General features: G+C 39.1%; 1 protein-coding gene across 1 annotated transcript in view; it reads right to left on the bottom strand.

The window, feature by feature from the left end:
- tmc8 (transmembrane channel-like 8) overlaps positions 1-25,036 on the bottom strand; it is a 40,714-nt gene that overhangs the window by 512 nt on the left and 15,166 nt on the right. The window contains exons 12-15 of the mRNA XM_056241783.1: positions 7,978-8,164; positions 6,746-6,876; positions 5,855-6,004; positions 2,666-2,744 (exon numbers count right to left, since the gene is read on the bottom strand). Coding sequence (XP_056097758.1) covers positions 2,666-2,744; positions 5,855-6,004; positions 6,746-6,876; positions 7,978-8,164 — 547 coding nt within the window. The remainder of the gene's footprint in view (positions 1-2,665; positions 2,745-5,854; positions 6,005-6,745; positions 6,877-7,977; positions 8,165-25,036) is intronic.

A 25,036-nucleotide genomic window follows, 5' to 3' on the forward strand; every position in this document is an offset into this window, starting at 1 on the left:
CTTTTATTAAACTACAGAACAGCGCAAGCGGGAAGCGCTCGCCTCACGCGAGCAGAGCTTATATGCCAAGAACGGACACTGCAATAGTGATATAAAACACACACACACACACACAGGTCTGTTAACTTAAATATTAGACTACCGTATTAAAAATATTGCTTTAGTTAACAGCCCTGTGTGTTTTATATCACTGGTGCGTGCAGTGTCCGTTCTCGGAGCATATAAGCATATCATATTTGTTAATGAGAAAAATATTAGACTACCTTATTAAAAATATTGCTTTTCTCACTAACAAATTACTGACAAAGTAGGGTAGATTTAAAGAAGCGGCGCGCCTCACGCGAGCAGGGCTTATATGCTCCGAGATCGGACACTGCACGCACTAGTGATATAACACACACACACAGGTCTTTTAACTTAAGCAATATTTTTAATAAGGTTTAGTCTTATAATATTTTTCTCACTGACAAAGTAGGGTAGATTTAAATAAATAAAAACGAAATTTAAATATAGAAAAACGAAAAATAAATTAATGAACTGTAATAGCCTAAATAAAGAACACGGTAGCAATAACAATAACAATTTCAATAACAACATCACAAATTTCAATTTATATTTCGCAGTAGGCCTAGATTAATTTAGATTGATAATAACGGGTAAAAAGGATAATACATTTTGTTTCTATTATTCTATTTTCCACAATATCAAAGCAACACAGCTTAACCCAGAACACAAGCTCAGGCACTTCTGTCCACACACACTCCGCTGTTCTGCGCTCTGGCCAGAGAATACTCCCGTTGCAGGAACACTTTTAGTAGTCCAAGAAGAAGCAAAGTTGCTATATGTTAAGCATTATATTTCACCAGATTTTATAGTGTAAAACATATTCAAGCGCGAATGAGAACCGTTTCGAGGGGGGTGCCAGGTGTGCAAAAAAACCCGAATATTCGAATGTTACATTTTCAAATCGAATACCAACCCACCGAACGAATATTCGGGTCCAGCCCTAGTGTCTGGTGTGTGTGTGTGTGTGTGTGTGTGTGTGTGTGTGTGTCTGGTGCGCCTGAGCTTCGTCTACAGTCTGAGGGAGACGCACGCTGGAAACAAAACAATCTTCGCAAACATGTCTAAGGATTTCCACACAGAGGAAGACTTGCATTTTTTTGCCCAGCCGTATTTATTTGAACCCGAATACACACACACACACACACACACACACACACACACACCAGACACACGTCAGCAGCGTCTTACGTCAGCAGCGGCACTGAACGCGGATCCACAACAGAACCAGAATACACACACACACACACACACACCAGACACACGTCAGCGGCGGCACTGAACGCGGATCCACAACAGAACCAGAATACACACACACACACACACACACACCAGACACACGTCAGCGGCGGCACTGAACGCGGATCCACAACAACAGAACCGGAACACAATACAATGCGGAATAAAGGCCTAGTTTTTGTTATTTTCGGACCAAAATGTATTTTCGATGCTTCAACACACTCTAACTAACCCACTGATGTCACATGGACTACTTGTCTTTGATGATGTCTTTATTTCCTTTCTGGACAAGGATAGTATACCGTACACACATTTACAATGAAAGCTCTCGGACTAAATCTAAAATATTTTAAACTGTGTCCCGAAGATGAACGGAGTCTTACGGGCTTGGAGCGACACGAGGGAGAGTCATTAATGACATCATTTTCATTTTAAGGTGAACTAACCCTTAAAGTTATGAACAGTAACGTTAATAGTGCAGTAATCTCTAATCTAAACTCTTATCTATACATCATTCATGGGATGTTTTTTCTGAAACGTTTTAGTTTGTCTTTTTTAAATGTTAGTACTTGTTTCAGAACGTTCATTCAAAAGTAACATCCCATAATGAGTGAAGAATGATACAATGAAATGTTCCCTTAATGTTCACTTAATCAAGAAGAAACATTCAAAAGTTCAGGGATTGTACAGATACTGTAAAATGAAATTCCAGGACTATTACAGACTTTTAAGGCACTACTTTTTTTTGGTATTTATCTAATTTATCAAACAATTTTTATTTTTTAAGGATTTTTTAAAACTCAAATTACAGATGATACGGTATCCAAAATACAACTTACAACTTATTTAATAATATATATTAAATACAAAGTTTATAATGGCTATTATTGTTCAATAAATTATATTTAAATTATAATGCTGGCGTATTTTGTATCTATAAACGGTCTGATGGGGGTTTATCAGACGGGCAGCAGCGTTAAATTGGCATGAAAAGATTGTATATGTTTTTGCGAAAAAACTAAACTCATATATATTGTAATTAAATAAGCATTTTTAAGTACCTCTTCATAAATATGGCTGTTTTCTAGGGTTTTCCAGGAATTAATTCATATTCGAGTACTTCAAGCACCTTCTACGAACCCTGAAAGTAACAAAAATGTAATATTCCCTCAAAACGCCTTTAAAAAACCTGAACATTCAGAAATAATGTTTTCATAATTTAATCTATTGATCTTAGAGCATATTTTTATTAGTGGGGATGTTGGCCAACGCTGAACATTGTGTTTGTGCTTTATTTGCACCTGCTAAAGGAATGAAGTTAATGAAGGTAAATCTTCTCCGTTGTTCAGGGGAACACACTCACCATCACCAGCATGTCCTTCAGTCTCTCGATGGCTTTACGGTTCGCTCGCCGGCGGGACACATACGACGTCAGGATCACACTGGCGGAACACGTTAGTGACAAAACATTCATTAGCTATGAGAATATTCCATCACAGCTGCTTATATCCAGCAACACACACACACACAGCTGTGTTTTTGTGATATGTGACCCTGCCTGTGAAAACCCAGCTAAAGTAATTTTTTTGTGATTCACTGTTTTCTACATAAAATCATCCTACACAATGTAAAGAACATTCTGTGAAAATATAACCTTGATATCTTTAATATTGACTGAGTAAGGCTATGTCAAAGATTTGCTGAATTTCGGACTCAGAAAATCATGTTTTTGAGAAATTCCAATTTTAAAAAAAGCTTACTTTTAAAACTGCAACACATTTGATCCATAATTATCCTGCATATGTGCCATATACCACATTAAAGCTGAGATTCTCCCATTTTCAGTGATATATAACACATTTATAGGATAATACTTAAAGTTTTGTAAAACAGGCCTATTTATTATGTTGCACATGTCCAAAAAGCTAAAACCATGAAAACATTGAAACGAATGGGGATACCACAAGTGCTTGATTGTAGCAACAATTACAAAGTCAATTCAGTGGAATGATTTGTATAACTTTATTAGTAAAATTAAATATCAGTGGAAAAAAATGTCAATAATACAAAAATTATTTAACATATAACATTTCAGTATAAAATCTCATTCTCTTACTGTGTAACATAAAAAAAATAAAAATTATGGGATAGTTCATCCAAAAATTACAATTCTGTCATCATTTACTCCCCCTCATGTTATTCCAAACCTGTAAAAGTTTCTTTCTTCTGCTGAACACAAAATAAGATATTTTAAAAAATGTTAGTAACCAGACAGTTGACGGCACCCATTGCTTTCCATAGTAGGAAAAAAAATACTATGGAAGTCAATGGGTGCCGCCAACTGTCTGGTTACTAACATTCTTTAAAATATATTTTTTTATGTGTGTTAAACAGAAGAAAGAAATATATACAGGTTTGGAATAACATGAGGGTGAGTATGAGTAAATATTTTTGTGTGAAATATCCCTTTAACAGGTCAGTCTCAAACTTTGTAAACGTTCTGAAATTGTCTAGATGCAAAATATTTGATAATCTCATGGATTCTATTCACAAAAGTATTTAATTTTGGCATTTAAAAAAGTCAAGTCAAGTCACCTTCATTGATAGCACTTTTAACAGTAGGCCTATAGATTGTTTCAAAGCAGCTTAATAGGAACAATAGGAAATTTCCATGCATCCTAGGGGTCACATCATTCTGCAAATAATGCTGGACCAACTCTCAATCATTGAAAAATGAAGAACACGTTTCCCTATTGAAATACTTGCAGTTGCAAGAAAAAAAGAAAAAACTATTTTCAGTTCCACATCTTGACTTCCAGCATTAGAAGCAAATTCTTCTTGTTGGTGTTCCCTCTTCAGATTTCCCAGACCAGCTTGGGGTTCAATCACCAACGCTGGCTTCTCCTCATCATTATGTTGGTCACTGCTTGAAAAAGCAAGGAGAAATTTTTCAATTCAAAGCAATATACCTAAAAACATGATGGTGTAACATGCAATAATGAGGTGGGGGGCTAATTCCACATTTAAAGTGGATAATAAAGCATTTTATATGAAAATAGTTTTTCAGTTTAGTCAGAATGCATCTGATTAATTGAGGGGAGGGCTATGAGTGGTAAGACTTCAGTTCAGAGTGTAATCAAACACAACATCACGTCATAAACGTAATTAATTTAAACTGACTCAATCCCAATCAACAAATCTGTAATACACATTTAAATCCACTATTTTTGCATCACAGGATGAATTATGTGTTAGAATTAAATTAGCTGAACACTGACAGTATTTACAGTAGCTAAGTTGCATACGTTTAGCATAAAAAATAATGACAAAACCTTACCGTCAGTTTCGTCCAAGAATGTGTCCTGTTCATCATCATCATCATCATCATCATCATCATCACCATCATCCTCCAGAAAATAATCGGCTATAAAACCGGTTATATCATAATTCTACCGAGATTAATATCAAACAAGCTATTTAAGCAACCAACTATTTTCAGTTCCTGCTCATGCTTCGGTGCCGCCATGTCAGATAGTTCATCAAAACGACGGGTCAAGCAAAATAATGATATTGACACGTAGCAGCCCTAAAATGTCCTTAAAATAAGATTATTATATTGGCAGAATATTGAGCTACAAAACAAATAAGCTGTTCTTAAAATATTGGCGACGACACGAAACAATCTCCACAGACATCTGAACCCGGCTTAAGTCGCATTTTGATTTGTTTTGCCACGCATGTTGACGTGATTGCTGCTCGTGCGGATTGATATTAAGGTCTGTTTACTCTTTCTTATGGTAGAAAAGAAGGTCCTGAGCCGAATGGCATCAGGTGTTGTTGCGCCGAAATAAACACAGAGACGATTGAAGTCAACGTTTATGAAGCCCGCGTCCGTTTTTTTTTTGTTTGTTTTTTTGCGCAAAAGTATAACGTTGTGTCAATAAAATCATTAATTTGAGTATTTATCATGTTATAAATGAAAATTTGACTATTGCATCTCAAAACCTAAGGTAAAATCTATCATTTACAGCAATAAACTCACATGACCTATTTTTGTCATTTTTATGGCTATGACTAATTTGACGCTCTTTTACTCATAATTAGATTCTGCGACTTTAGCCGGGGTTTCACAGGCGGGGTCACATATATGAGGACATTCCATAGGCGTAATGACTTTTATACTGGACAAACTGTATATTCTATCCCCCTACACAGCCCCTATCCCTAAACCTGCCCATCACACACACACACACACACACACACACACACACACACACACACACACACACACACACACACACACACACACTGCCCCTATTCCTAAACCTGCCCATCACAGGAGACATGCTGCATTTTTACATTAAAAAAAAAACATTGTTTTTTATGTTTTTTAAGCTATTTGAAATATGAGGACTCATGCAATGTCCTCATATATCACGTGTATGTTGTAATACCAGTGTAATATGCATGTCATTATACACATTTGTGTCCTCATATATCACAAAAACAAAAGCACACACACACACACACACACACACACACACACACTTACACCTCAGCCAGAATGAGAGCGAATGCGAAGGCCTCTGATGAGATGTAGCTGATGGTGTTCTGGACCTCATTGGGCAGCGTCTTTATACACACACTCGTCACATTAAACACAGTTCTGTCTTTAAACGGGCCGCAGCATCCCCGATGAAACCTCAGAAGAGAACATGCCAGGATACGGGTTATGAACGTGAGGAAAACCACACTAATATAACGCTCACATATTATGAGTGAATACGTTTTTGGTGAATAGGTGTTTTTATCAAGGCAAGACACTCCAGGCGACACTATAGAGTAAACATCAACTAATTCACCATACTTGAGTACTTACATTAACAATTGCAAACCTGTTTTGTACAAGTTTTCTGAAATGTTATGTTTAAATATGATGAGGCATCATCTAAATAAATATGCACTAATTTGCATACATTTCCAGCATGTAAATCTGAACATTGGATAAAGCCAGATTCATAATACTTGTTTGATTTTGATGATATATTAAAGGTTTTTCCAAAGGGGATTTTGATTTTTGTTTTCATAAACAGACAGAAAAATGTGAAAAACATGTTTTTAGGAATACAATTTCCTATAAATCAGGCGAATGATATATGAACAAACCTCCAGAATACATTAGATATGAATAAAACTGTAAAGTTTGGTGTGTGTGAATCTGCGGAAGTGGAGATTTCAGATTTAAATTTAGCGCCTTTAAAGATCGACAGACGCAGAGAGATCAAGTGCAATAAAATAAACACTTTTGGATGTTTTCTTTCCACTAGAATGAAGAATATTATGGAAGCAAAACCGACCAGTGCATGAAAAACACTGGATTTGCCTGTAGAGTCTTGCCTTAAACTGTAATATATTATAAATATATGTCAGCGTTGACTAGTACCTGTTGATGTTGACCACTAATGTGACCACAGACATTAAGAGACCCAACAACAGCATGAAGTGGAAGAGAACAGAAGAACTGGCGGTCCGGAACATTCTCTGAGCCGGAACACAACAGCGCTCCACTGTGAACTGACAGACAGATGATATATTTATTATTATTTAGCTGTTTCTAAATCTAAATCTGAAAGCAGGGTTGTTATTACAGAAGCCCTGAACAGCAGTGTAAAAAAAGAAATCCATAAAAAAAATATGTATAAAATTACGAGAATAAAGTCTAACCATTACGAGAATAAAGTCGTAATATTTTGAGAATAAAGTCAAAATTACGAGAACTATTATTATGTTTAGATCCATGTCTGAGGCAGTTTGACTACACGAGCGCATTTCTTACTTAAAAAAAAAAAAAACTTCTATGGAACTTCTATTCTCGTAATTTTGACTTTATTCTCAAAATATTGCGACTTTATTCTCAAAATATTTCAACTTTATTCTCAAAATATTTCAAATTTATTGTCAGAATATTTCAACTTTAATCTCTAAATATTGCGACTTTTTTCTTGTAAATAAGGTTTCGACTTTAATCTCAAAATATTTCTACTTCATGTTCAAAATATTGGAACTTTATTCTTGAAATATTGCAACTTTATTCTCGAAATATTGCAACTTTATTCTCATAATTGTAGATAAAAAAAAAAAAAATTGCGGTTCAGGGCTTCTGTATATTATAGTTAAAGGAGCTGTATGTAAGAAATTTATTTGAATTAATCATAAAATGGCATTGATATGTCACTAGACATTGAGAAATCATGTTCATTTCAAATACTTATATCACTAACAACAGTAGTCCGGCCAGGATATTGTCATTTAAAAAGTGAAGTTGCAGCCCTCAACTGATGTTGATGTTGTCATGTTGTGTTTTGGTCTGATGCTCCACCCTCCACCTATCTACCAATCACGAAGTCAGTAGTGTTGCGCCATCCGGGTTGCCAGCTCTGCTCTAGTTACCGCAGCTGCAGCTGCAAACGTGTCGGATTAAAAAATGCAGCCGATCTGGCAACCTTGAGTCAGGGGGGAGGGGGAGGGGATACACCGCTCTACAGTAATTTGAAAGTGATTGCAGTACCAGTTTTGGCCACAATCTTGCATACAGCTCCTTTAACTAAAACCATAAAAACATTTTTGTTGCTTGAAATAAAATAGAATTTGAGAGATGAAGAGTGTGAATCAGACCTTCTTGAGGTAGAAGAGGACCATCAGCCTGACAGCGCTGATGGCCGGCAGCAGGGGGCAGTAAAACACACCCACCCATGTGACCGTCTGGCTGTTCACCAGGTCCAGCACGTTGAAGGGAATCTCAAATTGCTTCTTGCCTAGTAACCGCGCTAGCGACGAGGATGGAAACCTCTCCACCAAGAAGCTATATATTAAATAAAGTTTATTATATACTGTACATATATTCTGTAATGTGAATCCAAATATCCGAACAAAACATTGTATTCGCTTGCAAAACGTTTGCGTTCGCTCATAATAAAACTTTTGCGCTACACTGAGAAACTTTGCATTCGCTCTTAAAATGTTTGCGTTACGAGAACGTTTTTCGTTCGCACATAAAAAATTTCCATTTTGAGAAACTTGCCGTTTGCTCATAAAACTTTTGCGTTCTTAGAAACTTTGCAATCGCACATAAAAAGTTTGCGTTACGAGAAACTTTGCGTTCGCTCTTAAAACCTTTGCGTTCTTAGAAACTTTGCGTTCGCACATAAAAAGTTTGCGTTACGAGAAACTTTGCGTTCGCTCTTAAAACCTTTGCGTTCTTAGAAACTTTGCGTTCGCACATAAAAAGTTTGCGTTACGAGAAACTTTGCGTTCGCACATAAAACCTTTGCGTTACGAGAAACTTTGTGTTCGCTCAAAAAACCTTTGCGTTACGAGAAACTTTGTGTTCGCTCATAAAACCTTTGCGTTATGAAAAACTTTGTGTTCGCTCATAAAACCTTTGCGTTACAAGAAACTTTGTGTTCGCTCATAAAACCTTTGCATTACGAGAAACTTTGTGTTCGCTCATAAAACCTTTGCGTTACGAAAAACTTTGTGTTCGCTCATAAAACCTTTGCGTTACAAGTAACTTTGTGTTCGCTCATAAAACCTTTGCGTTACGAGAAACTTTGCGTTCGCTCATTAAACCTTTGCGTTACGAGAAACTTTGTGTTCGCTCATAAAACCTTTGCGTTACGAGAAACTTTGTGTTCGCTCATAAAACCTTTGCGTTACGAGAAACTTTGTGTTCGCTCATAAAACCTTTGCGTTACGAAAAACTTTGTGTTCGCTCATAAAACCTTTGCGTTACAAGAAACTTTGTGTTCGCTCATAAAACCTTTGCATTACGAGAAACTTTGTGTTCGCTCATAAAACCTTTGCGTTACGAAAAACTTTGTGTTCGCTCATAAAACCTTTGCGTTACAAGAAACTTTGCGTTCGCTCATAAAACCTTTGCGTTACGAGAAACTTTGTGTTCGCTCATAAAACCTTTGCGTTACGAGAAACTTTGTGTTCGCTCATAAAACCTTTGCGTTACAAGAAACTTTGTGTTCGCTCATAAAACCTTTGCATTACGAGAAACTTTGTGTTCGCTCATAAAACCTTTGCGTTACAAGAAACTTTGCGTTCGCACATAAAACCTTTGCGTTACGAGAAACTTTGCGTTCGCTCATAAAACCTTTGCGTTACAAGAAACTTTGCGTTCGCACATAAAACCTTTGCGTTACGAGAAACTTTGTGTTCGCTCATAAAACCTTTGCGTTACGAGAAACTTTGTGTTCGCTCATAAAACCTTTGCGTTACAAGAAACTTTGCGTTCGCACATAAAACCTTTGCGTTACAAGAAACTTTGCGTTCGCACATAAAACCTTTGCGTTACGAGAAACTTTGTGTTCGCTCATAAAACCTTTGCGTTACAAGAAACTTTGCGTTCGCACATAAAACCTTTGCGTTACAAGAAACTTTGCGTTCGCACATAAAACCTTTGCGTTACGAGAAACTTTGCGTTCGCACATAAAACCTTTGCGTTACGAGAAACTTTGCGTTCGCTCTTAAAACCTTTGCGTTACGAGAAACTTTGTGTTCGCTCATAAAACCTTTGCGTTACAAGAAACTTTGTGTTCGCTCATAAAACCTTTGCATTACGAGAAACTTTGTGTTCGCTCATAAAACCTTTGCGTTACGAAAAACTTTGTGTTCGCTCATAAAACCTTTGCGTTACAAGTAACTTTGTGTTCGCTCATAAAACCTTTGCGTTACGAGAAACTTTGCGTTCGCTCATTAAACCTTTGCGTTACGAGAAACTTTGTGTTCGCTCATAAAACCTTTGCGTTACGAGAAACTTTGTGTTCGCTCATAAAACCTTTGCGTTACGAGAAACTTTGTGTTCGCTCATAAAACCTTTGCGTTACGAAAAACTTTGTGTTCGCTCATAAAACCTTTGCGTTACAAGAAACTTTGTGTTCGCTCATAAAACCTTTGCATTACGAGAAACTTTGTGTTCGCCCATAAAACCTTTGCGTTACGAAAAACTTTGTGTTCGCTCATAAAACCTTTGCGTTACAAGAAACTTTGCGTTCGCTCATAAAACCTTTGCGTTACGAGAAACTTTGTGTTCGCTCATAAAACCTTTGCGTTACGAGAAACTTTGTTCGCTCATAAAACCTTTGCGTTACAAGAAACTTTGTGTTCGCTCATAAAACCTTTGCATTACGAGAAACTTTGTGTTCGCTCATAAAACCTTTGCGTTACAAGAAACTTTGCGTTCGCACATAAAACCTTTGCGTTACGAGAAATTTTGCATTCGCTCATAAAACCTTTGCGTTACGAGAAACTTTGCGTTCGCACATAAAACCTTTGCGTTACAAGAAACTTTGCATTCGCACATAAAACCTTTGCGTTACGAGAAACTTTGCGTTCGCTCATAAAACCTTTGCGTTACGAGAAACTTTGCGTTCGCACATAAAACCTTTGCGTTACGAGAAACTTTGCGTTCACTCATAAAACCTTTGCGTTCGCACATAAAACCTTTGCGTTACGAGAAACTTTGCGTTCGCTCATAAAACCTTTGCGTTCGCACATAAAACCTTTGCGTTATGAGAAACTTTGCGTTCGCTCATAAAACCTTTGCGTTACGAGAAACTTTGCGTTCGCACATAAAACCTTTGCGTTACGAGAAACTTTGCGTTCGCTCATAAAACCTTTGCGTTACGAGAAACTTTGCGTTCGCACATAAAACCTTTGCGTTATAAGAAACTTTGCGTTCGCTCTTAAAACCTTTGCGTTACGAGAAACTTTGCGTTCGCTCATAAAACCTTTGCGTTATGAGAAACTTTGCGTTCGCTCATAAAACCTTTGCGTTACGAGAAACTTTGCGTTCGCTCATAAAACCTTTGCGTTACGAGAAACTTTGCGTTCGCTCATAAAACCTTGGCGTTACGAGAAACTTTGCGTTCGCTCATAAAACCTTTGCGTTACGAGAAACTTTGCGTTCGCTCTTAAAACCTTTGCGTTACGAGAAACTTTGTGTTCGCTCATAAAACCTTTGCGTTACGAGAAACTTTGCGTTCGCTCATAAAACCTTTGCGTTACGAGAAACTTTGCGTTCGCTCTTAAAACCTTTGCGTTACAAGAAACTTTGTGTTCGCTCATAAAACCTTTGCGTTACGAGAAACTTTGCGTTCGCTCATAAAACCTTGGCGTTACGAGAAACTTTGCGTTCGCTCATAAAACCTTTGCGTTACGAGAAACTTTGCGTTCGCTCTTAAAACCTTGGCGTTACGAGAAACTTTGCGTTCGCTCATTAAACCTTTGCGTTACGAGAAACTTTGCGTTCGCTCATAAAACCTTTGCGTTACAAGAAACTTTGCGTTCGCTCATAAAACCTTTGCGTTACGAGAAACTTTGCGTTCGCTCATAAAACCTTTGCGTTACAAGAAACTTTGTGTTCGCTCATAAAGCCTTTGCGTTACAAGAAACTTTGTGTTCGCTCATAAAACCTTTGCGTTACAAGAAACTTTGTGTTCGCTCATAAAACCTTTGCGTTACGAGAAACTTTGCGTTCGCTCTTAAAACCTTTGCGTTACGAGAAACTTTGCGTTCGCTCATAAAACCTTTGCGTTACGAGAAACTTTGCGTTCGCTCTTAAAACCTTTGCGTTACGAGAAACTTTGCGTTCGCTCTTAAAACCTTTGCGTTACGAGAAACTTTGCGTTCGCTCATAAAACCTTTGCGTTACAAGAAACTTTGTGTTCGCTCATAAAGCCTTTGCGTTACAAGAAACTTTGTGTTCGCTCATAAAACCTTTGCGTTACGAGAAACTTTGCGTTCGCTCTTAAAACCTTTGCGTTACGAGAAACTTTGCGTTCGCTCTTAAAACCTTGGCGTTACGAGAAACTTTGCGTTCGCTCTTAAAACCTTTGCGTTACGAGAAACTTTGCGTTCGCACATAAAACCTTTGCGTTACAAGAAACTTTGCGTTCGCTCTTAAAACCTTTGCGTTACGAGAAACTTTGCGTTCGCTCATAAAACCTTTGCGTTACGAGAAACTTTGCGTTCGCTCATAAAACCTTTGCGTTACGAGAAACTTTGTGTTCACTCTTAAAACCTTTGCGTTACGAGAAACTTTGCGTTCGCTCATAAAACCTTTGCGTTACGAGAAACTTTGCGTTCGCTCATAAAACCTTTGCGTTACGAGAAACTTTGCATTCGCTCATAAAACCTTTGCGTTACAAGAAACTTTGCGTTCGCTCTTAAAACCTTTGCGTTACAAGAAACTTTGCGTTCGCTCATAAAACCTTTGCGTTACGAGAAACTTTGCGTTCGCTCATAAAACCTTTGCGTTACGAGAAACTTTGCGTTCACTCATAAAACCTTTGCGTTACAAGAAACTTTGCGTTCGCTCTTAAAACCTTTGCGTTAAAAGAAACTTTGCGTTCGCTCTTAAAACCTTTGCGTTACGAGAAACTTTGCGTTCGCTCATAAAACCTTGGCGTTACGAGAAACTTTGCGTTCGCTCTTAAAACCTTTGCGTTACGAGAAACTTTGCGTTCGCTCATAAAACCTTTGCGTTACAAGAAACTTTGCGTTCGCTCATAAAACCTTTGCGTTACGAGAAACTTTGCGTTCGCTCATAAAACCTTGGCGTTACGAGAAACTTTGTGTTCGCTCATAAAACCTTTGCGTTACAAGAAACTTTGCGTTCGCTCATAAAACCTTTGCGTTACGAGAAACTTTGCGTTCGCTCTTAAAACCTTTGCGTTACAAGAAACTTTGTGTTCGCTCATTAAACCTTTGCGTTACGAGAAACTTTGCGTTCGCTCTTAAAACCTTTGCGTTACGAGAAACTTTGCGCTCGCTCTTAAAACCTTTGCGTTACAAGAAACTTTGTGTTTGCTCATAAAACCTTTGCGTTACGAGAAACTTTGCGTTCGCTCATAAAACCTTGGCATTACGAGAAACTTTGCGTTCGCTCATAAAACCTTTGCGTTACGAGAAACTTTGCGTTCGCTCTTAAAACCTTTGCGTTACAAGAAACTTTGTGTTCGCTCATAAAACCTTTGCGTTACGAGAAACTTTGCGTTCGCTCATAAAACCTTTGTGTTACGAGAAACTTTGCGTTCGCTCATAAAACCTTTGCGTTACCAGAAACTTTGCGTTCGCTCTTAAAACCTTGGCGTTACGAGAAACTTTGCGTTCGCTCATTAAACCTTTGCGTTACGAGAAACTTTGCGTTCGCTCATTAAACCTTTGCGTTACGAGAAACTTTGCGTTCGCTCATAAAACCTTGGCGTTACGAGAAACTTTGTGTTCGCTCATAAAACCTTTGCGTTACAAGAAACTTTGCGTTCGCTCATAAAACCTTTGCGTTACAAGAAACTTTGTGTTCGCTCATTAAACCTTTGCGTTACAAGAAACTTTGTGTTCGCTCATAAAGCCTTTGCGTTACAAGAAACTTTGTGTTCGCTCATAAAACCTTTGCGTTACGAGAAACTTTGCGTTCGCTCATAAAACCTTTGCGTTACGAGAAACTTTGCGTTCGCTCTTAAAACCTTTGCGTTACAAGAAACTTTGTGTTCGCTCATAAAACCTTTGCGTTACGAGAAACTTTGCGTTCGCTCATAAAACCTTGGCGTTACGAGAAACTTTGCGTTCGCTCATAAAACCTTTGCGTTACGAGAAACTTTGCGTTCGCTCTTAAAACCTTGGCGTTACGAGAAACTTTGCGTTCGCTCATTAAACCTTTGCGTTACGAGAAACTTTGCGTTCGCTCATAAAACCTTTGCGTTACGAGAAACTTTGCGTTCGCTCTTAAAACCTTGGCGTTACGAGAAACTTTGCGTTCGCTCTTAAAACCTTTGCGTTACGAGAAACTTTGCGTTCGCTCATAAAACCTTTGCGTTACGAGAAACTTTGCGTTCGCTCTTAAAACCTTTGCGTTACGAGAAACTTTGCGTTCGCTCTTAAAACCTTTGCGTTACGAGAAACTTTGCGTTCGCTCATAAAACCTTTGCGTTACAAGAAACTTTGTGTTCGCTCATAAAGCCTTTGCGTTACAAGAAACTTTGTGTTCGCTCATAAAACCTTTGCGTTACGAGAAACTTTGCGTTCGCTCTTAAAACCTTTGCGTTACGAGAAACTTTGCGTTCGCTCTTAAAACCTTGGCGTTACGAGAAACTTTGCGTTCGCTCTTAAAACCTTTGCGTTACGAGAAACTTTGCGTTCGCACATAAAACCTTTGCGTTACAAGAAACTTTGCGTTCGCTCTTAAAACCTTTGCGTTACGAGAAACTTTGCGTTCGCTCATAAAACCTTTGCGTTACGAGAAACTTTGCGTTCGCTCATAAAACCTTTGCGTTACGAGAAACTTTGTGTTCACTCTTAAAACCTTTGCGTTACGAGAAACTTTGCGTTCGCTCATAAAACCTTTGCGTTACGAGAAACTTTGCATTCGCTCATAAAACCTTTGCGTTACAAGAAACTTTGCGTTCGCTCATAAAACCTTTGCGTTACGAGAAACTTTGCGTTCGCTCATAAAACCTTTGCGTTACGAGAAACTTTGCGTTCACTCATAAAACCTTTGCGTTACAAGAAACTTTGCGTTCGCTCTTAAAACCTTTGCGTTAAAAGAAACTTTGCGTTCGCTCTTAAAACCTTTGCGTTACGAGAAACTTTGCGTTCGCTCATAAAACCTTGGCGTTACGAGAAACTTTGCGTTCGCTCTTAAAACCTTTGCGTTACGAGAAACTTTGCGTTCGCTCATAAAACCTTTGCGTTACAAGAAACTTTGCGTTCGCTCATAAAACCTTTGCGTTACGAGAAACTTTGCGTTCGCTCATAAAACCTTGGCGTTACGAGAAACTTTGTGTTCGCTCATAAAACCTTTGCGTTACAAGAAACTTTGCGTTCGCTCATAAAACCTTTGCGTTACGAGAAACTTTGCGTTCGCTCTTAAAACCTTTGCGTTACAAGAAACTTTGTGTTCGCTCATTAAACCTTTGCGTTACGAGAAACTTTGCGTTCGCTCTTAAAACCTTTGCGTTACGAGAAACTTTGCGCTCGCTCTTAAAACCTTTGCGTTACAAGAAACTTTGTGTTTGCTCATAAAACCTTTGCGTTACGAGAAACTTTGCGTTCGCTCTTAAAACCTTTGCGTTACGAGAAACTTTGCGTTCGCTCATAAAACCTTTGCGTTACGAGAAACTTTGCGTTCGCTCTTAAAACCTTTGCGTTACAAGAAACTTTGTGTTCGCTCATAAAACCTTTGCGTTACGAGAAACTTTGCGTTCGCTCATAAAACCTTTGTGTTACGAGAAACTTTGCGTTCGCTCATAAAACCTTTGCGTTACCAGAAACTTTGCGTTCGCTCTTAAAACCTTGGCGTTACGAGAAACTTTGCGTTCGCTCATTAAACCTTTGCGTTACGAGAAACTTTGCGTTCGCTCATTAAACCTTTGCGTTACGAGAAACTTTGCGTTCGCTCATAAAACCTTGGCGTTACGAGAAACTTTGTGTTCGCTCATAAAACCTTTGCGTTACAAGAAACTTTGCGTTCGCTCATAAAACCTTTGCGTTACAAGAAACTTTGTGTTCGCTCATTAAACCTTTGCGTTACAAGAAACTTTGTGTTCGCTCATAAAGCCTTTGCGTTACAAGAAACTTTGTGTTCGCTCATAAAACCTTTGCGTTACGAGAAACTTTGCGTTCGCTCTTAAAACCTTTGCGTTACAAGAAACTTTGTGTTCGCTCATAAAACCTTTGCGTTACGAGAAACTTTGCGTTCGCTCATAAAACCTTGGCGTTACGAGAAACTTTGCGTTCGCTCATAAAACCTTTGCGTTACGAGAAACTTTGCGTTCGCTCTTAAAACCTTGGCGTTACGAGAAACTTTGCGTTCGCTCATTAAACCTTTGCGTTACGAGAAACTTTGCGTTCGCTCATAAAACCTTTGCGTTACAAGAAACTTTGCGTTCGCTCATAAAACCTTTGCGTTACGAGAAACTTTGCGTTCGCTCATAAAACCTTTGCGTTACAAGAAACTTTGTGTTCGCTCATAAAGCCTTTGCGTTACAAGAAACTTTGTGTTCGCTCATAAAACCTTTGCGTTACAAGAAACTTTGTGTTCGCTCATAAAACCTTTGCGTTACGAGAAACTTTGCGTTCGCTCTTAAAACCTTTGCGTTACGAGAAACTTTGCGTTCGCTCATAAAACCTTTGCGTTACGAGAAACTTTGCGTTCGCTCTTAAAACCTTTGCGTTACGAGAAACTTTGCGTTCGCTCTTAAAACCTTTGCGTTACGAGAAACTTTGCGTTCGCTCATAAAACCTTTGCGTTACAAGAAACTTTGTGTTCGCTCATAAAGCCTTTGCGTTACAAGAAACTTTGTGTTCGCTCATAAAACCTTTGCGTTACGAGAAACTTTGCGTTCGCTCTTAAAACCTTTGCGTTACGAGAAACTTTGCGTTCGCTCTTAAAACCTTGGCGTTACGAGAAACTTTGCGTTCGCTCTTAAAACCTTTGCGTTACGAGAAACTTTGCGTTCGCACATAAAACCTTTGCGTTACAAGAAACTTTGCGTTCGCTCTTAAAACCTTTGCGTTACGAGAAACTTTGCGTTCGCTCATAAAACCTTTGCGTTACGAGAAACTTTGCGTTCGCTCATAAAACCTTTGCGTTACGAGAAACTTTGTGTTCACTCTTAAAACCTTTGCGTTACGAGAAACTTTGCGTTCGCTCATAAAACCTTTGCGTTACGAGAAACTTTGCGTTCGCTCATAAAACCTTTGCGTTACGAGAAACTTTGCATTCGCTCATAAAACCTTTGCGTTACAAGAAACTTTGCGTTCGCTCTTAAAACCTTTGCGTTACAAGAAACTTTGCGTTCGCTCATAAAACCTTTGCGTTACGAGAAACTTTGCGTTCGCTCATAAAACCTTTGCGTTACGAGAAACTTTGCGTTCACTCATAAAACCTTTGCGTTACAAGAAACTTTGCGTTCGCTCTTAAAACCTTTGCGTTAAAAGAAACTTTGCGTTCGCTCTTAAAACCTTTGCGTTACGAGAAACTTTGCGTTCGCTCATAAAACCTTGGCGTTACGAGAAACTTTGCGTTCGCTCTTAAAACCTTTGCGTTACGAGAAACTTTGCGTTCGCTCATAAAACCTTTGCGTTACAAGAAACTTTGCGTTCGCTCATAAAACCTTTGCGTTACGAGAAACTTTGCGTTCGCTCATAAAACCTTGGCGTTACGAGAAACTTTGTGTTCGCTCATAAAACCTTTGCGTTACAAGAAACTTTGCGTTCGCTCATAAAACCTTTGCGTTACGAGAAACTTTGCGTTCGCTCTTAAAACCTTTGCGTTACAAGAAACTTTGTGTTCGCTCATTAAACCTTTGCGTTACGAGAAACTTTGCGTTCGCTCTTAAAACCTTTGCGTTACGAGAAACTTTGCGCTCGCTCTTAAAACCTTTGCGTTACAAGAAACTTTGTGTTTGCTCATAAAACCTTTGCGTTACGAGAAACTTTGCGTTCGCTCATAAAACCTTGGCATTACGAGAAACTTTGCGTTCGCTCATAAAACCTTTGCGTTACGAGAAACTTTGCGTTCGCTCTTAAAACCTTTGCGTTACAAGAAACTTTGTGTTCGCTCATAAAACCTTTGCGTTACGAGAAACTTTGCGTTCGCTCATAAAACCTTTGTGTTACGAGAAACTTTGCGTTCGCTCATAAAACCTTTGCGTTACCAGAAACTTTGCGTTCGCTCTTAAAACCTTGGCGTTACGAGAAACTTTGCGTTCGCTCATTAAACCTTTGCGTTACGAGAAACTTTGTGTTCGCTCATTAAACCTTTGCGTTACGAGAAACTTTGCGTTCGCTCATAAAACCTTGGCGTTACGAGAAACTTTGTGTTCGCTCATAAAACCTTTGCGTTACAAGAAACTTTGCGTTCGCTCATAAAACCTTTGCGTTACAAGAAACTTTGTGTTCGCTCATTAAACCTTTGCGTTACGAGAAACTTTGCGTTCGCTCTTAAAACCTTTGCGTTACGAGAAACTTTGCGTTCGCTCTTAAAACCTTTGCGTTACAAGAAACTTTGTGTTTGCTCATAAAACCTTTGCGTTACGAGAAACTTTGCGTTCGCTCATAAAACCTTGGCGTTACGAGAAACTTTGCGTTCGCTCATAAAACCTTTGCGTTACGAGAAACTTTGCGTTCGCTCATAAAACCTTTGCGTTACGAGAAACTTTGTGTTCGCTCTTAAAACCTTTGCGTTACAAGAAACTTTGCGTTCGCTCATAAAACCTTTGCGTTACGAGAAACTTTGCGTTCGCTCATAAAACCTTTGCGTTACAAGAAACTTTGCGTTCGCTCATAAAACCTTTGCGTTACAAGAAACTTTGCGTTCGCTCTTAAAACCTTGGCGTTACGAGAAACTTTGCGTTCGCTCATAAAACCTTTGCGTTACAAGAAACTTTGTGTTCGCTCATAAAGCCTTTGCGTTACAAGAAACTTTGTGTTCGCTCATAAAACCTTGGCGTTACGAGAAACTTTGCGTTCGCTCATAAAACCTTTGCGTTACGAGAAACTTTGCGTTCGCTCTTAAAACCTTTGCGTTACAAGAAACTTTGTGTTCGCTCATAAAACCTTTGCGTTACGAGAAACTTTGCGTTCGCTCATAAAACCTTTGCGTTACGAGAAACTTTGCGTTCGCTCTTAAAACCTTTGCGTTACAAGAAACTTTGTGTTCGCTCATAAAACCTTTGCGTTACGAGAAACTTTGCGTTCGCTCATAAAACCTTGGCGTTACGAGAAACTTTGCGTTCGCTCATAAAACCTTTGCGTTACAAGAAACTTTGCGTTCGCTCTTAAAACCTTTGCGTTACAAGAAACTTTGCGTTCGCTCATTAAACCTTTGCGTTACGAGAAACTTTGCGTTCGCTCATAAAACCTTTGCGTTACAAGAAACTTTGCGTTCGCTCTTAAAACCTTTGCGTTACGAGAAACTTTGCGTTCGCTCATAAAACCTTTGCGTTACAAGAAACTTTGCGTTCGCTCATAAAGCCTTTGCGTTACAAGAAACTTTGTGTTCGCTCATAAAACCTTTGCGTTACGAGAAACTTTGCGTTCGCTCTTAAAACCTTTGCGTTACGAGAAACTTTGCGTTCGCTCATAAAACCTTTGCGTTACAAGAAACTTTGCGTTCGCTCATAAAACCTTTGCGTTACGAGAAACTTTGCGTTCGCTCATAAAACCTTTGCGTTACGAGAAACTTTGTGTTCGCTCTTAAAACCTTTGCGTTACAAGAAACTTTGCGTTCGCTCATAAAACCTTTGCGTTACAAGAAACTTTGCGTTCGCTCTTAAAACCTTGGCGTTACGAGAAACTTTGCGTTCGCTCATAAAACCTTGGCGTTACGAGAAACTTTGCGTTCGCTCTTAAAACCTTTGCGTTACGAGAAACTTTGCGTTCGCTCATAAAACCTTTGCGTTACAAGAAACTTTGCGTTCGCTCATAAAACCTTTGCGTTACGAGAAACTTTGCGTTCGCTCATAAAACCTTGGCGTTACGAGAAACTTTGTGTTCGCTCATAAAACCTTTGCGTTACAAGAAACTTTGCGTTCGCTCATAAAACCTTTGCGTTACGAGAAACTTTGCGTTCGCTCTTAAAACCTTTGCGTTACAAGAAACTTTGTGTTCGCTCATTAAACCTTTGCGTTACGAGAAACTTTGCGTTCGCTCTTAAAACCTTTGCGTTACGAGAAACTTTGCGCTCGCTCTTAAAACCTTTGCGTTACAAGAAACTTTGTGTTTGCTCATAAAACCTTTGCGTTACGAGAAACTTTGCGTTCGCTCATAAAACCTTGGCATTACGAGAAACTTTGCGTTCGCTCATAAAACCTTTGCGTTACGAGAAACTTTGCGTTCGCTCTTAAAACCTTTGCGTTACAAGAAACTTTGTGTTCGCTCATAAAACCTTTGCGTTACGAGAAACTTTGCGTTCGCTCATAAAACCTTTGTGTTACGAGAAACTTTGCGTTCGCTCATAAAACCTTTGCGTTACCAGAAACTTTGCGTTCGCTCTTAAAACCTTGGCGTTACGAGAAACTTTGCGTTCGCTCATTAAACCTTTGCGTTACGAGAAACTTTGTGTTCGCTCATTAAACCTTTGCGTTACGAGAAACTTTGCGTTCGCTCATAAAACCTTGGCGTTACGAGAAACTTTGTGTTCGCTCATAAAACCTTTGCGTTACAAGAAACTTTGCGTTCGCTCATAAAACCTTTGCGTTACAAGAAACTTTGTGTTCGCTCATTAAACCTTTGCGTTACGAGAAACTTTGCGTTCGCTCTTAAAACCTTTGCGTTACGAGAAACTTTGCGTTCGCTCTTAAAACCTTTGCGTTACAAGAAACTTTGTGTTTGCTCATAAAACCTTTGCGTTACGAGAAACTTTGCGTTCGCTCATAAAACCTTGGCGTTACGAGAAACTTTGCGTTCGCTCATAAAACCTTTGCGTTACGAGAAACTTTGCGTTCGCTCATAAAACCTTTGCGTTACGAGAAACTTTGTGTTCGCTCTTAAAACCTTTGCGTTACAAGAAACTTTGCGTTCGCTCATAAAACCTTTGCGTTACGAGAAACTTTGCGTTCGCTCATAAAACCTTTGCGTTACAAGAAACTTTGCGTTCGCTCTTAAAACCTTGGCGTTACGAGAAACTTTGCGTTCGCTCATAAAACCTTTGCGTTACGAGAAACTTTGCGTTCGCTCATAAAACCTTTGCGTTACAAGAAACTTTGCGTTCGCTCTCAAAACCTTGGCGTTACGAGAAACTTTGCGTTCGCTCATAAAACCTTTGCGTTACAAGAAACTTTGTGTTCGCTCATAAAGCCTTTGCGTTACAAGAAACTTTGTGTTCGCTCATAAAACCTTGGCGTTACGAGAAACTTTGCGTTCGCTCATAAAACCTTTGCGTTACGAGAAACTTTGCGTTCGCTCTTAAAACCTTTGCGTTACAAGAAACTTTGTGTTCGCTCATAAAACCTTTGCGTTACGAGAAACTTTGCGTTCGCTCATAAAACCTTTGCGTTACGAGAAACTTTGCGTTCGCTCTTAAAACCTTTGCGTTACAAGAAACTTTGTGTTCGCTCATAAAACCTTTGCGTTACGAGAAACTTTGCGTTCGCTCATAAAACCTTGGCGTTACGAGAAACTTTGCGTTCGCTCATAAAACCTTTGCGTTACAAGAAACTTTGCGTTCGCTCTTAAAACCTTTGCGTTACAAGAAACTTTGCGTTCGCTCATTAAACCTTTGCGTTACGAGAAACTTTGCGTTCGCTCATAAAACCTTTGCGTTACAAGAAACTTTGCGTTCGCTCTTAAAACCTTTGCGTTACGAGAAACTTTGCGTTCGCTCATAAAACCTTTGCGTTACAAGAAACTTTGCGTTCGCTCATAAAGCCTTTGCGTTACAAGAAACTTTGTGTTCGCTCATAAAACCTTTGCGTTACGAGAAACTTTGCGTTCGCTCTTAAAACCTTTGCGTTACGAGAAACTTTGCGTTCGCTCATAAAACCTTTGCGTTACAAGAAACTTTGCGTTCGCTCATAAAACCTTTGCGTTACGAGAAACTTTGCGTTCGCTCATAAAACCTTTGCGTTACGAGAAACTTTGTGTTCGCTCTTAAAACCTTTGCGTTACAAGAAACTTTGCGTTCGCTCATAAAACCTTTGCGTTACAAGAAACTTTGCGTTCGCTCTTAAAACCTTGGCGTTACGAGAAACTTTGCGTTCGCTCATTAAACCTTTGCGTTACGAGAAACTTTGCGTTCGCTCATAAAACGTTTGCGTTACAAGAAACTTTGCGTTCGCTCTAAAAACCTTGGCGTTACGAGAAACTTTGCGTTCGCTCATAAAACCTTTGCGTTACAAGAAACTTTGTGTTCGCTCATAAAGCCTTTGCGTTACAAGAAACTTTGTGTTCGCTCATAAAACCTTGGCGTTACGAGAAACTTTGCGTTCGCTCATAAAACCTTTGCGTTACGAGAAACTTTGCGTTCGCTCTTAAAACCTTTGCGTTACAAGAAACTTCGTGTTCGCTCATAAAACCTTTGCGTTACGAGAAACTTTGCGTTCGCTCATAAAACCTTTGCGTTACGAGAAACTTTGCGTTCGCTCTTAAAACCTTTGCGTTACAAGAAACTTTGTGTTCGCTCATAAAACCTTTGCGTTACGAGAAACTTTGCGTTCGCTCATAAAACCTTGGCGTTACGAGAAACTTTGCGTTCGCTCATAAAACCTTTGCGTTACAAGAAACTTTGCATTCGCTCTTAAAACCTTGGCGTTACGAGAAACTTTGCGTTCGCTCATTAAACCTTTGCGTTACGAGAAACTTTGCGTTCGCTCATAAAACCTTTGCGTTACAAGAAACTTTGCGTTCGCTCATAAAACCTTTGCGTTACGAGAAACTTTGCGTTCGCTCATAAAACCTTTGCGTTACGAGAAACTTTGTGTTCGCTCATAAAGCCTTTGCGTTACAAGAAACTTTGTGTTCGCTCATAAAACCTTTGCGTTACGAGAAACTTTGCGTTCGCTCATAAAACCTTTGCGTTACAAGAAACTTTGCGTTCGCTCTTAAAACCTTGGCGTTACGAGAAACTTTGCGTTCGCTCATTAAACCTTTGCGTTACGAGAAACTTTGCGTTCGCTCATAAAACCTTTGCGTTACAAGAAACTTTGCGTTCGCTCTTAAAACCTTGGCGTTACGAGAAACTTTGCGTTCGCTCATAAAACCTTTGCGTTACAAGAAACTTTGTGTTCGCTCATAAAGCCTTTGCGTTACAAGAAACTTTGTGTTCGCTCATAAAACCTTGGCGTTACGAGAAACTTTGCGTTCGCTCATAAAACCTTTGCGTTACGAGAAACTTTGCGTTCGCTCCTAAAACCTTTGCGTTACAAGAAACTTTGTGTTCGCTCATAAAACCTTTGCGTTACGAGAAACTTTGCGTTCGCTCATAAAACCTTTGCGTTACGAGAAACTTTGCGTTCGCTCTTAAAACCTTTGCGTTACAAGAAACTTTGTGTTCGCTCATAAAACCTTTGCGTTACGAGAAACTTTGCGTTCGCTCATAAAACCTTGGCGTTACGAGAAACTTTGCGTTCGCTCATAAAACCTTTGCGTTACAAGAAACTTTGCGTTCGCTCTTAAAACCTTTGCGTTACAAGAAACTTTGCGTTCGCTCATAAAACCTTTGCGTTACGAGAAACTTTGCGTTCGCTCATTAAACCTTTGCGTTACGAGAAACTTTGCGTTCGCTCATAAAACCTTTGCGTTACAAGAAACTTTGCGTTCGCTCTTAAAACCTTTGCGTTACGAGAAACTTTGCGTTCGCTCATAAAACCTTTGCGTTACAAGAAACTTTGCGTTCGCTCATAAAGCCTTTGCGTTACAAGAAACTTTGTGTTCGCTCATAAAACCTTTGCGTTACGAGAAACTTTGCGTTCGCTCTTAAAACCTTTGCGTTACGAGAAACTTTGCGTTCGCTCATAAAACCTTTGCGTTACAAGAAACTTTGCGTTCGCTCATAAAACCTTTGCGTTACGAGAAACTTTGCGTTCGCTCATAAAACCTTTGCGTTACGAGAAACTTTGTGTTCGCTCTTAAAACCTTTGCGTTACAAGAAACTTTGCGTTCGCTCATAAAACCTTTGCGTTACAAGAAACTTTGCGTTCGCTCTTAAAACCTTGGCGTTACGAGAAACTTTGCGTTCGCTCATTAAACCTTTGCGTTACGAGAAACTTTGCGTTCGCTCATAAAACCTTTGCGTTACAAGAAACTTTGCGTTCGCTCTAAAAACCTTGGCGTTACGAGAAACTTTGCGTTCGCTCATAAAACCTTTGCGTTACAAGAAACTTTGTGTTCGCTCATAAAGCCTTTGCGTTACAAGAAACTTTGTGTTCGCTCATAAAACCTTGGCGTTACGAGAAACTTTGCGTTCGCTCATAAAACCTTTGCGTTACGAGAAACTTTGCGTTCGCTCTTAAAACCTTTGCGTTACAAGAAACTTTGTGTTCGCTCATAAAACCTTTGCGTTACGAGAAACTTTGCGTTCGCTCATAAAACCTTTGCGTTACGAGAAACTTTGCGTTCGCTCTTAAAACCTTTGCGTTACAAGAAACTTTGTGTTCGCTCATAAAACCTTTGCGTTACGAGAAACTTTGCGTTCGCTCATAAAACCTTGGCGTTACGAGAAACTTTGCGTTCGCTCATAAAACCTTTGCGTTACAAGAAACTTTGCATTCGCTCTTAAAACCTTGGCGTTACGAGAAACTTTGCGTTCGCTCATTAAACCTTTGCGTTACGAGAAACTTTGCGTTCGCTCATAAAACCTTTGCGTTACAAGAAACTTTGCGTTCGCTCATAAAACCTTTGCGTTACGAGAAACTTTGCGTTCGCTCATAAAACCTTTGCGTTACAAGAAACTTTGTGTTCGCTCATAAAGCCTTTGCGTTACAAGAAACTTTGCGTTCGCTCATAAAACCTTTGCGTTACGAGAAACTTTGCGTTCGCTCATAAAACCTTTGCGTTACAAGAAACTTTGCGTTCGCTCTTAAAACCTTGGCGTTACGAGAAACTTTGCGTTCGCTCATTAAACCTTTGCGTTACGAGAAACTTTGCGTTCGCTCATAAAACCTTTGCGTTACAAGAAACTTTGCGTTCGCTCTTAAAACCTTGGCGTTACGAGAAACTTTGCGTTCGC

This window comes from Rhinichthys klamathensis, unplaced genomic scaffold (genome assembly GCF_029890125.1).
Source record: "Rhinichthys klamathensis goyatoka isolate OS25496 unplaced genomic scaffold, OSU_Roscu_1.1 h1tg000672l_1, whole genome shotgun sequence".
Taxonomy (NCBI): domain Eukaryota; kingdom Metazoa; phylum Chordata; class Actinopteri; order Cypriniformes; family Leuciscidae; genus Rhinichthys; species Rhinichthys klamathensis.